The sequence below is a fragment of the Myotis lucifugus genome, unplaced genomic scaffold (genome assembly GCF_000147115.1).
Source record: "Myotis lucifugus unplaced genomic scaffold, Myoluc2.0 scaffold_67, whole genome shotgun sequence".
Lineage (NCBI taxonomy): Eukaryota > Metazoa > Chordata > Mammalia > Chiroptera > Vespertilionidae > Myotis > Myotis lucifugus.
In genome coordinates this window covers 5,251,702-5,263,926 of record NW_005871115.1, presented here as the reverse complement: position 1 = coordinate 5,263,926, position 12,225 = coordinate 5,251,702, and the positions used below count along the sequence as shown (strand labels likewise).

The 12,225-nt window shown below is 39.1% G+C and overlaps 1 protein-coding gene across 1 annotated transcript in view; it reads right to left on the bottom strand.

Annotated features, from left to right (window-relative positions):
• The window catches only part of DZIP3 (DAZ interacting zinc finger protein 3), a 130,379-nt gene that overhangs the window by 100,214 nt on the left and 17,940 nt on the right, over nucleotides 1–12,225 (bottom strand). The window contains exons 5-6 of the mRNA XM_014456995.2: nucleotides 11,477–11,632; nucleotides 4,531–4,647 (exon numbers count right to left, since the gene is read on the bottom strand). Coding sequence (XP_014312481.1) covers nucleotides 4,531–4,647; nucleotides 11,477–11,632 — 273 coding nt within the window. The remainder of the gene's footprint in view (nucleotides 1–4,530; nucleotides 4,648–11,476; nucleotides 11,633–12,225) is intronic.

Sequence of the window (12,225 nt, the reverse complement as noted above, 5' to 3'; positions counted from 1 at the left end):
CTGCCCCCTGCTGGCCTGGTCTCCCGTAACTGCCCCCAATGCTGGCCTGGTCTCCCTACTGCCCCCCTGCCAGCTGGTCACCCCTCACTGCCCCCTGCATCCTGGTAATCTCCAACTGCCCCCCCCCACTTGCCTGGTTGCCCCCAACTGGTCCCCCCACCCAGCCTGGTCGCCCCTCACTGCCCCCCTGCCGGCTGGTCACCATACGCAGCCTGCTTGTTCACTCATTTGTCCGTCCCTGATTGCCACCCCCCCCCCCCACCGCTGCCCTGGTCACCCCACGCAGCCTGCTGTTCGGTAGACCGGTTGTTTTGGTCATCACGGTCACTGCCTTTTATATATATAGATGGAATTTGGTATCCTATGCTATCTTGTGTGTTTCTGGGTTGTCCTATATTGAGGATAACTCTAATCCATTGTCTGCATGGGTGTAAAACTTAAGTTTTCTGATCCAAATTATTCTAAAGAACTAATTTTTCCTTTTACCATCTTGTACTATGATTCTAACTTTTAATGCAAAGTTTATTTTTATCATATTTTCCTATTTATTTCTAAGTATCATTTGAACTTGAACATGTAATTATATCATCAATTTTATCTCACATTACTCAGTAACTGATAACAGCAGTACCAATTTTTATAAATATATCAGAAGAAAAAGGAGCTGATTATTTATAGACAGAAAGTAGATTTTGTCATGACTCTCCATTTCTAATTGAGAAAGCCCATTTTTACTAGTTCAAGTTTCTCTTTATTTAACCCTTTGTACACCTTAAGCATCTATAAATGCAAGCAGTGGACCTTCCCCACACTCCACACACATCTATAGCTCCAAACCTCGCATATCAACTCTGGTTGCCCAATTTTAAAATCAGACTTATTAGTGACATCTCTGGGTTTGTAAAGAAAACGATAGTAACTTAAATTCGTAAATATTCCAGTGCATATGGAAGAAATTCCAGTATCAATATATAGGGCTGCCACTCAGAAGCGCGAGAGATGAACACTGCAACACTTGAGATTTTTTTGTTCACTGTGACACGAGATTTGTGTTATAATGAATTTCATGCTTAAAATGGTAAACATGGTGTGCATTCCTTTTGTTTTTATTACAAATTTCTTCATTGGAGCATCAACAAAATTTAGGGTTTTCAAGGCTTTTCCTGTTGACGGTTTATTTTTTATTTATTTATTTATTTTTTAATTAAATATTTATTGTTCAGACTATTCCAGTTGTTCCTCTTTTTTCCCCCCATAGCTCCCCTCCACCCGGTTCCCACCCCACCCTCTGCCCTTACCCCCCAATGTCCTCATAAATAGGTGTACGATTTTTGTCCAGTCTCTTCCTGCACCTCCCATACCCCTTTCCCCTCCAAGAATAGTCAGCCCACTCCATTTCTATGTCCCTGATTCTATTATATTCACCAGCTTACTCTGTTCATCAGATTTTTTATTCACTTGATTTTTAGATTCACTTGTTGATAGATGTATATTTGTTGTTCATAATTTGTATCTTTATCTTTTTCTTCTTCCTCTTCTTAAAGGATACCTGTCAGCATTTCATATAATACTGGTTTGGTGGTGATGAACTCCTTTAGCTTTTCCTTATCTGCGAAGCTCTTTATCTGACCTTCAATTCTGAATGATAGCTTTGCTGGGTAAAGTAATCTTGGTTGTAGGTTCTTGGCATTCATCACTTTGAATATTTCTTGCCACTCCCTTCTGGCCTGCATGGTTTCTGTTGAGAAATCAGCTGACAGTCGTATGGGTACTCCCTTGTAGGTAACTGACAGTATTTCTCTTGCTTCTTTTAAGATTCTCTCTTTGTCTTTTGCTCTTGGCATTTTAATTATGATGTGTGTTAGTGTGGTCCTCTTTGGATTCCTTTTGCTTGGGGTTCTCTGCGCTTCCTGGTCTTGTAAGTCTATTTCTTTCACCAGGTAAGGGAAGTTTTCTGTCATTATTTCTTCAAATAGGTTTTCAATATCTTGCTCTCTCTCTTCTTCTGGCACCCCCATAATTCGGATGTTGGTACGCTTGAAGTTGTCCCAAAGGGTCCTTACACTATCTTCATATTTTTGGATTCTTTTTGCTTTTTGTTTTTCCGGTTGGGTGTTTTTTGCTTCTTCATATTTGAAATCTTTTGACTTGATTCTTGCAATCCTCTAGTCTGCTGCTGGAACTCTGTATAATATTCTTTATTTCAGTCAGTGTATGCTTAATTTCTATTTGGTCCTTTTTCATAACCTCGAGGATCTCACTAGATTTATCGGCGGTCTCATTAGACTTATTGAGGGTCTTACTAAATTTATCGGTGGTTTCTAGAAAATTCTTGAAAAACCTTATAACCGTGGTTTTGAACTCTATATCCAGTAGTTTGCTTTCCTCCATTTCTGTCATTTGTGACCTGTTTCTTTGTCTCCACATTTTGGCTGCTTCCCTGTATTGATAGAGTGGCTTTCTGTGCTAGGTGTCCTATAGGTCCCAGTGGTTCAGCCTCCCCAATTACCTGAGGTGGACACTCTTGGTGCTCCCCCTTTTGGGCTGTGCGCACAGTCTTGTTGTAGTTAAGCCTTGATTGTTGTAGGTATCACTGGGAGGAATTGACCTCCAGGCCAATTGGCTGTGAGAATCAGCTGTGTCTACAGTGGGAGAACTTCTGTGCTGGAGACACCCTTCTGGGGCAAGACGTGCTTCAGTGGGGCTTTGGTTTTCACTGAGTCTGCCCCCTAGTGTGTCCCCTATGGATCTGAGGAGTTGTAATCTGGATGGTCCCACTCTGACCACTGGGTACACTGGCTCTTGGATCTCTAAGGAGGTGCTAATTTAGCCTCTGCCTGAGGCTATCCAGCAGGAGTTATGGAGAGATCTGCAGATTCCTCTTCTTTGTTTGGGGTTTGGAGGTGCCCAGATGAGGCCCAGCTGTGATGCAATGCAAGCTGCTGTGGGGCCTTGGGCCTTCTTTTGGAAGTTCTGGGTCTCTCTGACCCAGCTGCAGTGTGTTAGGTAATTTTCAGATTGCAAAGGGCCAGGCTGTTCATATGCAAAAGCCCCTGCGCACAGCCTGGGTGGGGCGGGGTCTCAGGGGATCAACAGGGCGGAGCAAGCAGTGATGGCTGCTCCTCAGTCCTACCCTAAGAGGCCCCCGGTCTCAGTGTCCCGTGGGAATCGCTGCAAGCACCTCTGAGAGAAAGCTGCCCTCGAGTTCTGACCAATGCCAGACAGTCCAGTTTCTCCCAGTATGAGTCTGGGTCCCTAGAGACTCGCCCAGAACTGGAGTTCAGATCAGCTGGGAGCTTGAGACTCCCTCCTGAATGAAAAAGACAGCCGCGTCCTCAATTGCCAGCCCTTTCAATTTGCGCCTGCGTACCTCTAAACTTTACTTCCACACTGCAGCTCCTCTGAGTCTCAGTGTGCTTTTCTCTTTCCTTCTAGTTGTAGAATTTCCACTCAGCCAGCCTTCCTGTGGTTCTGGATGATGTCCCTTTTGTCTTTTAGTTGTATTTTTGAAGTAGTTGTGCATGGCACCAATTTCCGGTGTTTACCTATGCTGCCATCTTGGTTTCTCGATGGTTTATTTTTATTTCACGCTCGCTTTTGTTGATATTTCCGTAGAATTTAAAATTATCATTTTATTATTGAATTTATTGTTGTAATGTATTATTTTGTGCAAATAAAATTCAATCCCCATAAATGGCATCAGATGAAGAAATAATTGAACCAATCACCTCACAGGAAGAAGATGACATTCTTTATTCAACTCCAGAGTCAGATGATGTTTTTAATTAAATTCAAAATATCGTGGTGTGTGGGGATGGTTTCCGTTTTGGACACATGGCAGTTATCTGGTTAAGATGAACAATTTTGTAGCAGGGAAGGGGACTGGAATAAGCCTATTAAAGAGATGCAGTCATAAAGTACAAGACAAAGGAAGGAAGTCAATTTACGGTATGTGTAACTTTCTCTAGATCAGTGGTTCCCAACATGGGGCAACTTGATTTTTAAGTTATTAACAGTGAATTTTTTGCATTTCTTATGCAGTATATAAATACATATTTACAGTATATAAATATATATTGTGACATATTTATGCATTTCAGTTCTCTATTTTATGTTTTGAAACTTTATTTACTGTTTTTCATATTCATATTATTATTATTATTTTAATAGTTTCTTAGTGATTTCTTCCTCAGTAGTTCAACTATCCTTTCATTCTTTTCTCTTTCATGGATGCCATGTTCTTTGTAAGCTTGTTTAGACCAAGTTAATGGCCTTTTAGGCTTCCTCCATGTGAATAGTTCACTCTTTGAATAATAAAAATTATATGTCATGAGCGGGGGGAGCATCAGAATTTTAGAGATGTTTAGGTAGGGCATAGCCAAAAAAAGGTTGGAAACCACTGCTCTAGATAGAGGTAAAGGAGGAAAATAGAAATTGGCCTACACCTTAAAGTTAGCATGCATTAGCCATAGTCTCATTGAAAAATGTTGTGAGTCCATTATTTCAAACTTTCAAAAACAAAACACTTACAGTATAATTAGTAGCTTGAATGTTCCTAAGTGATGCTTCCAGTTGTGTTATCAAGAAACGTATAGTCAAAGCAGGAACTATTTCCTCCCCATTCTGGCTGTTAGCTGCAACTTCTCTCTATGCAAAATTATTCAGTTGAAAATGTCCTTAAGTTAGAATAAATATCTACATATTTTTATAAATAATACATTTTCATTGTAAAAAATTTGGAATACAGATATAAAGATTTCTTCTTTAAATCCACACAACCCAGATACAACTGTTTTCATACATGTTTTTTCTTAAGAACTCTGTCAAATCTTTGTAACTATTTCCTCAAAACACTAAAAAGCATTACTATGTCTGCCAAAGGGTTGGCAATATCCACTCTTACTTCAGAGGAAAGTGGTAATCCCAATTCATTCTCATATCTTCTGTGCCCTAGCATAACTAAAATCTTCCTTCCAACTCTGAACCTGTGGTAAGCAGGAATGCTGGCTTTAATATCAACACCAAGAAAAGCCATCTGATACTACAATCTGATTGGAACCAAGCTAATAAATGATTTATTATGTATGTTAGTTTGGTATTTACGCGGATGAAATGAATGACTATGTATTATGTTTGTGGTCATTCCCCACCGCCTTATGACCACAACTGCGTGGTTTAAATTACATTATCTGTTTAATGATGTACAGACAGTCCTCGGGTTACAGGTTACATCGGACTCGACATACGTCATTTCGTGGTTACATCGCCATCTCCCATTTATTTATAAATAAAAAAACTTCCGTCATTTCAACTTTTGTACATATGTGCTTTATGTTTTTTATTATTTATTTACCACAAGTAAAGGTCAGGAATTGTTATCTTTCTTTTAAATTTTTTTTACTGTTTCACTTCATTACTGCTGTGTATGTGCTCCATGTGAGTGACATAGGTGCTTATGAAGGTGGGTTCCGACTTTGGCGAAAATCACGTCATGTCACTCTGTACAAACAGATCTCTGACGTAACTCGAGGACCTATTGTATTATCTGTTTGGAAAGTTTAATCTACATTTTCTTAACTTGGTGTCTAATATACAATACTTTACTGTTGTTCTCCTAGCTAACTAGATGCTTAATTTCAGTCTCCCTAGCACTCAAGTTAATGAACCTCTTCTCCATCGACACACATTCCCTGGATAAATTAATCCAGCCATGTTTTTAAACACTGCATATACACCAAGATTTTCCAAATTTTTATTTCCAGCTCAGAACTATCACCAGAATTCCAGATTCATATATCCAGTTACTCAACAATATATGTTAATTTTGAAAAGGCATATAAAACATAACACTGAAGTTCCACCTCTGCCAAGCAGTCTAGATAGTTTCAGATCAATCCTCTCAATGACAACTAAAAAACTGAACAAAATATAAAAACTATTTATTTGAAAGCAATGGAAAACTATCAATGGCCAAAATGCAAGACAGGAAGAAAGACCAGAAATGTGAGACTGTTGGGAGTCACTTTTATCTTTAAGGCAACTGTTGTATTTGGTTGTGGCTGAGAGGCTGAGATGCTAGGCACATTTCTTAGCAAACTTGTAAAAGTAGGGGGAAAACTGAGAGTACATGATCTATCAACAGCAGGCCTAATAAACAACTCATTCTTTTGTTTGGGAACCTGAAGAAATATACTGTAAGAGCATCTGTTTTGATCCCACTTGGAAAAACACCCTAACACTAGGATTTAAATGCACATAGTTTATTTGGGATATGCCAAGGACAAGGGTAGGGGAGTGGAGAAAAGATACAGGAAAGTGAAAGCAGGCCTTAAATTAATGGGATATGTTATTAAACCAGTTACCCACAGTGGGTAACTCTAGTTAACATAACAGGGAAACTGAGAAACAGTAAAAATACAAACCACAGTATTACCCAATGCAAAAGGGAACTGAGGTATTTATATAACAATCCCAAAGTGTTTTCTAGGGTAAAGGGGAGTATTAACTCGTTGGGACTTTAGAACTGCTGAGTACAGCCTTCTGCAGTTCCAGAAGAAAAAAAAAAAAAAAGGTCTGAGGCATAGAGATGCAGATACTGAAAACTGGAAGTTGTCCAGAGCAGTGGTCACCAAGCTTTCAGACCTCACGGACCACCAATGGTCTGTAGACCACTAGTTGGCGACCGCTGGTCGAAAGCATACTGAAAGGACAGAAGTCAAGGGATATGGGCAGGGCACTGGCAGTACCTACTGCAAATGGTAAACCATAAATAGACTCTTCCTCAGGGAACAGAAGCTTGAAATGATCTCAGTCCTTAGTTGAATTAAATGATCTGTCAGAAAAGCACAAATAAGCATTACTAAGAAATATTTTGTCCAGTTTTTCAAGTTCTTCTGAAAGGAATTGCTCTAAACCAATCTAGGCAGCCACTGAAAGTTACAGAATTCTCTATGATCTTTTAGATCACTATGGAATCTGTATTAATGTCTTCATATTCACATTAATGATTTGGTTATTTTCTTGCCTTCTTTCTTTTTCTTTGAACATTCTTACTAGGCATTTATCAATATTATTGGTCTTTTCAAAAGAACAAGTTTTGGCTTTGCTGACCTTTATTATGTGCTTTATTCTATTTTATTCGATTTAGCTATTTTTAATACTTCCTTCTTTAGACTTAGTTTTTAATTTACTGTTCTTCCATTAACCTCTTGAACTTTTTATTTAGATTATTGGTATTCAACCTTGCTTTTTATTCTAACATATGAATTTCAAGTTATAAATATTCCTGAAAGCACAGCTTTTACTTAATAACACAGTTTTAATATTTATTTTTTATTCAGTTTAATAATTTATATAATTTTCATTATGATTTCTTCTTTGACCCCTAGGTTACCTAGGTTAGAGCTATCTATATATACTTGAGGCCCAATGCACAAAATTCATGCAAGGGGCTTGGCCCTCACAGCCCCGGCTGCCTTGGCCACCCTGCTTTCTCTGGAAGGTCGTCTGGACAGTCATTCCACTGTTCAGCTGTTAGGTTGATTTGCATATTATGCTTTTATTATCCTATATAATAAAGAGGTAATATGCAAATTGACTGTCATGCCCTCACACAGGATGGCCGCCCCCATGTGGTCACAAGATGGCCACCACAAGATGGCTGGCAGGGGAGGGCAGTTGTGGGCAATTAGGACAGCAGGGGAGGGCAGTTAGGGGGGACCAGGCCAGCAGGGGAGGGCAGTTGGGGGTGGACCAAGCCTGCAGGGGAGGGCAGTTGGGGGGGATCAGGCCTGCAGGGGAGGGTAGTCGGGGGCAATCAGGCAGGCAGAGGAGGACAGTTGGGGGCAATTGGGCTGGCACAAGAGCAGTTAGGCATTGGTCAGGCTGGCAGGGGAGTGGTTAGGGGGTGATCAGGCTGGCAGGCAAAAGAGGTTAGGGGCAATCAGGCAGGCAGGCAGGCGAGCCATCAGTCCCAGATTGTGAGAGGGATGTCCGACTGCCCATTTAGGCCCGATCCCTGTGGGCAGACATCCCCCGAGGGATCCCAGATTGGAGAGGTTGCAGGCTGGGCTGAGGAACCCCTCCCCCAGTGCACAAATTTCGAGCACTGGGCCTCTAGTTATAGATAAAAGCCCAGTGACCAGAACGGTGGAACAACCAGAAGGACCAGTGGCTATGACGCGCACTGCGGCAGCCAACCAGCCTGATCCGGGCCTTGATCAGCTCCCCTCCCCCCCACCAATCGGGGGCGGGGCCAGCGGGCCAACAGCCTGCAGTCGTTCCCCCCAGCCAGCCCATCCCCAATTGGCCCCCAACACCCCAAATCAGAGCTGGGGCTGGCTGGCCAACCACCCATGGACCCTCCCCATGGCTGCCCCCCCCCCCATTGGCCCCCAACACCCCGATCAGGGGCAGGGCTGGCCGGTCAACCACCTGTGGCCCCTCCCCCACGCTGGTCCAGCCTGATAGGCCCCCATCAGGGTGGGTCGGCCGGACCCCACCCATGCACGAATTCATTCACCAGGCCTCTAGTATATTTTAACTTAAGAATATGACTTTCTAGTTTATCTTTGTTATTGATTCTAAAATAATTGTACAATAGTTAGAGAACATGCTCTCTCTGTTTTAATTCTTTGGAATTTGATTAGACTTGCTTTGTGACTTAGCACATGGTCAATTTTTGTAAATGTTCTGTGTGCACTTAAAAAGAACATATACTCTGCCACTGTTAGGTGCAGTATTTACTACTATATGTAGTGTGTATTATATACACACACACATATATAAACACATATGTCTGTTAGATCAAGTTTGCTTGAGCTCTACTAATTTTGTGTCCATGTTCTATCAGTTCTTCAGAGAATTATGTTAAATCACACTAGGATTGTTGATTTATCTATTTCCCCTTTAGCATTATCAATTTTTGTCACTTTATCATACATAAAAGTTCTATATGTATTTGGGTCTATTTTTTAAATTTATCTTCTATTTTCTAGATTTGTCTGTAGAGTCAAGAGCAAGTAACACAATATTTTAGTTACTAGAGCTCCACAATAAGTTTTAACATCTAAGTGGGAAAACTCCAAGCCCTTTTCGACTACACTTTTCTTTCATAATTTTCTTGGCTATTCTTCCTTTTATTTCCCATTTGAACTTTAGAATAAGCTTTTAGTAATAACAAAACATCCTTTTATCATTTTTATTGACTTATATGATATTTATACATTTTAATTTCAGGAAAATTGACAGCTTTATCTATATTATTTTCCGAAATGTACTGCTTTTCATTCAGGTCTTCTTTTTTTTACTTTTAATGGAGTTTTAGAGATTTTAATTTATTGTTTTAATAGAGTATTGATTTCTAAACTTAAAGTGAAGAAAATCAGTGTGTGGGGGTACTTGCTTGCTAAAATGGACATTTCCAAACCTACCCCAGAGATTTAGATCCTTTAGGATTAGTATGGTGTTAAGACAGCCTCAAGTAAGTGGCTTAGGAAAATCTTGGAGAAATTCTAATTTATAATCTTATACAGCCCTTAGGTGTTTCCTAAGTATTTTATCTTTTTTGTTGCCATTATAAATAAGTACTTTTCTTTCATTTTTAACTTTAATTGGCTATTGTTTGCATATATAAAGGCTACTGGGTTCTATTTCTCATTATTGTTTCTGGGTGATTTCCAAAAGATAAGAGGAATATAGTGGCATTATTCCATCAATTTTAAACCAGAATGTATACTGTGGTAAATTACCTAAGTTACGGTTATAATTGTATATAGTCTTTGGATATTTTCAGAGTTTGATTTTTTTAAAAAAATATATTTTATTGATTTTTTACAGAGAGGAAGGGAGAGAGAGAGAGAGTTAGAAACATCGATGAGAGAGAAACATCGATCAGCTGCCTCCTGCACATCCCCCACTGGGGATGTGCCTGCAACCAAGGTACATGCCCTTGACCGGAATCGAACCTGGGACCTTTCAGTCCACAGGCCGACGCTCTATCCACTGAGCCAAACCAGCTTTGGCTGATTTTTTAATCATAATAGTATTAATTTGTCTTGTGGAATAATGAATGATACATTTTTTCACAGAAAAGGCAAATGTGACCTTTTCAAGATACCTATGGTGTTTTGCTCCTTTCCCGCCAATTAACTGCTACAAAAAGTAGATGATTTTCTTTAACTTTGGAAAACTCCATTAATTTAAAAACTGATACCCATCATGTGCTGAAAATTTCACATCTTATTATCTAGAAAAATGATCTGCAAGATAGAAATCTACAATATATTCTCTAGAATATTTATTTTACTCAAGTATCTAAAAGTTTTGGACATTATTTTTATTTTACGTTTTTGAAAAAATCGTCAACATTTTAAAAATCAGGAAAACCTAATGCACTCCTCTGTCCCAGAGTGGCATATTATGGTTAATAAAATTAGAATAAATACTAGACCTTATAATCAATAGCTTATAAACTACTAACCAACATTCCTACCATTATTCTTGAAAGGCTACCACCAAACTAACTCTATTTAACTAATAAAAGTCTACAGTCAAGGTTGACATTAAGCCCTTCACAAGCAATAAGATGAACACTTCAAGACTTTACCAATACTGTTGTGATTAAAAAAAAGAGTTATTATTAAAAGATAAGGCACATATATTGCTCTCTGCCCCAAGTTCCTGCTTCTAGTTGGTCTTTGAAAGCAGCTAAAATCCTTGGAATTTCTTAAGTGATAGAAGTGTCTTTTGTCCTAAAGACGTGACTTTTGGTAGGCTCCCAGATAGTGATTAGTCACCAGAAGAAAACAAGCCAAGATTAAAAGCTTGAAACTTTCAGCCCCATCGGGAGAGGAACTGAAATTTGAGTTAATAATTGATCATGCCTACATAATGAAGCAACCATAAAAATCCTAAAAAGTAAGGCGTTTGGAGAGCTTCCAGTTTGGTGAACATGACCACGTGCCAGGACAAGGGTACACCCAGACTCCACTGAAACAGAAGCTCCTGCACTCAGGACCCTTTCAGACCCTGACCTGGATGTACATCTGTATCCTTTATCATGAACTATACTGTGTAATAAAATAGTAAACATAAGTATTTCCCCAAGTCCTGTGGACTGTTCTAGCAAGTCATTCCAACCAAGAGGTGTTAGTACCCCAATTTATAGCCAGTTGGTCAGAGGTACTGAAGACAACTTAGGACTGGCGAATGGCATCTGAAGTGGGGGCAACATTGTGGTACTGGGAACTTAACCTGTGGGATCTTATACTAACTCCAGGTAGATGGTATCAGAATTGAAATGACTTGTAAGACACCCAGCTAGCCTTGGAGAATTGATCAGTGTGGGAATAAACCCTCACATCTAGTGTCAGAAGTGCTGTGAGTATGGAAGCAGTATGAGAGTAAAGGAACGTGTTTTCCTAGATAGTTACATACAGAGGGCTATACTTCTGCCCCAATGAACAAATTATCTTACCTGTACAGTTTGGAAAGAAAAATTTTCTTCTACAAACTTCTCAACGTAAGGGACCACACCTTTTGGTAGATTATTAACTGTACACAATAACTTTTTCACCTCTAATAGTAGGTTAACAGGCATAAGATTAGAAGGTATGTCCTTTTCCTGTTTATCCTAGAAGACATTATTAAAAATTTACACAATTATATTTGGCTAATATTAAAACCAGACAATGTATTTAAAAAATGAACAAATCACTATGATAGACTACAGAAAACCCAAATAAGATTAAGACATTCTTCTGCCCTCAAGGAACTTACAACATTATAGGAAGTTTAAGACCAAAACTCAAGATGCTTTCATATGAGGAATGTCATTATAAATTCATTTGAAAGTTATAAACAAAGTAGAAATTCAAAGAGAAGAATAAATGACACCTTTTTTTTAAAAAAAAAATAGGGTGATGATATAGGAAACATGAACAATTTTAGATGTAAGTATGAGTTAGGACTTAAAAAATAGTTGCTCTTGAGAAATACAAAGCATGCACTGAATTGGTAATTTAAAGCATAAAAAATGCTGAGTTTAAAATATTACAAAGATTATTCTACATAATAACATGAAAACTATTTCTAAGAATGGTTTTTACATTAGTTGTGAGGAATGGGTGGGCAATAGAAATGGATAAAGGGCCTGGAACAGATGGATGATGGCCTTCCTTCAAACCTTAACAAGATATCATAGCTTCTATACCCTGTTGAAACTTT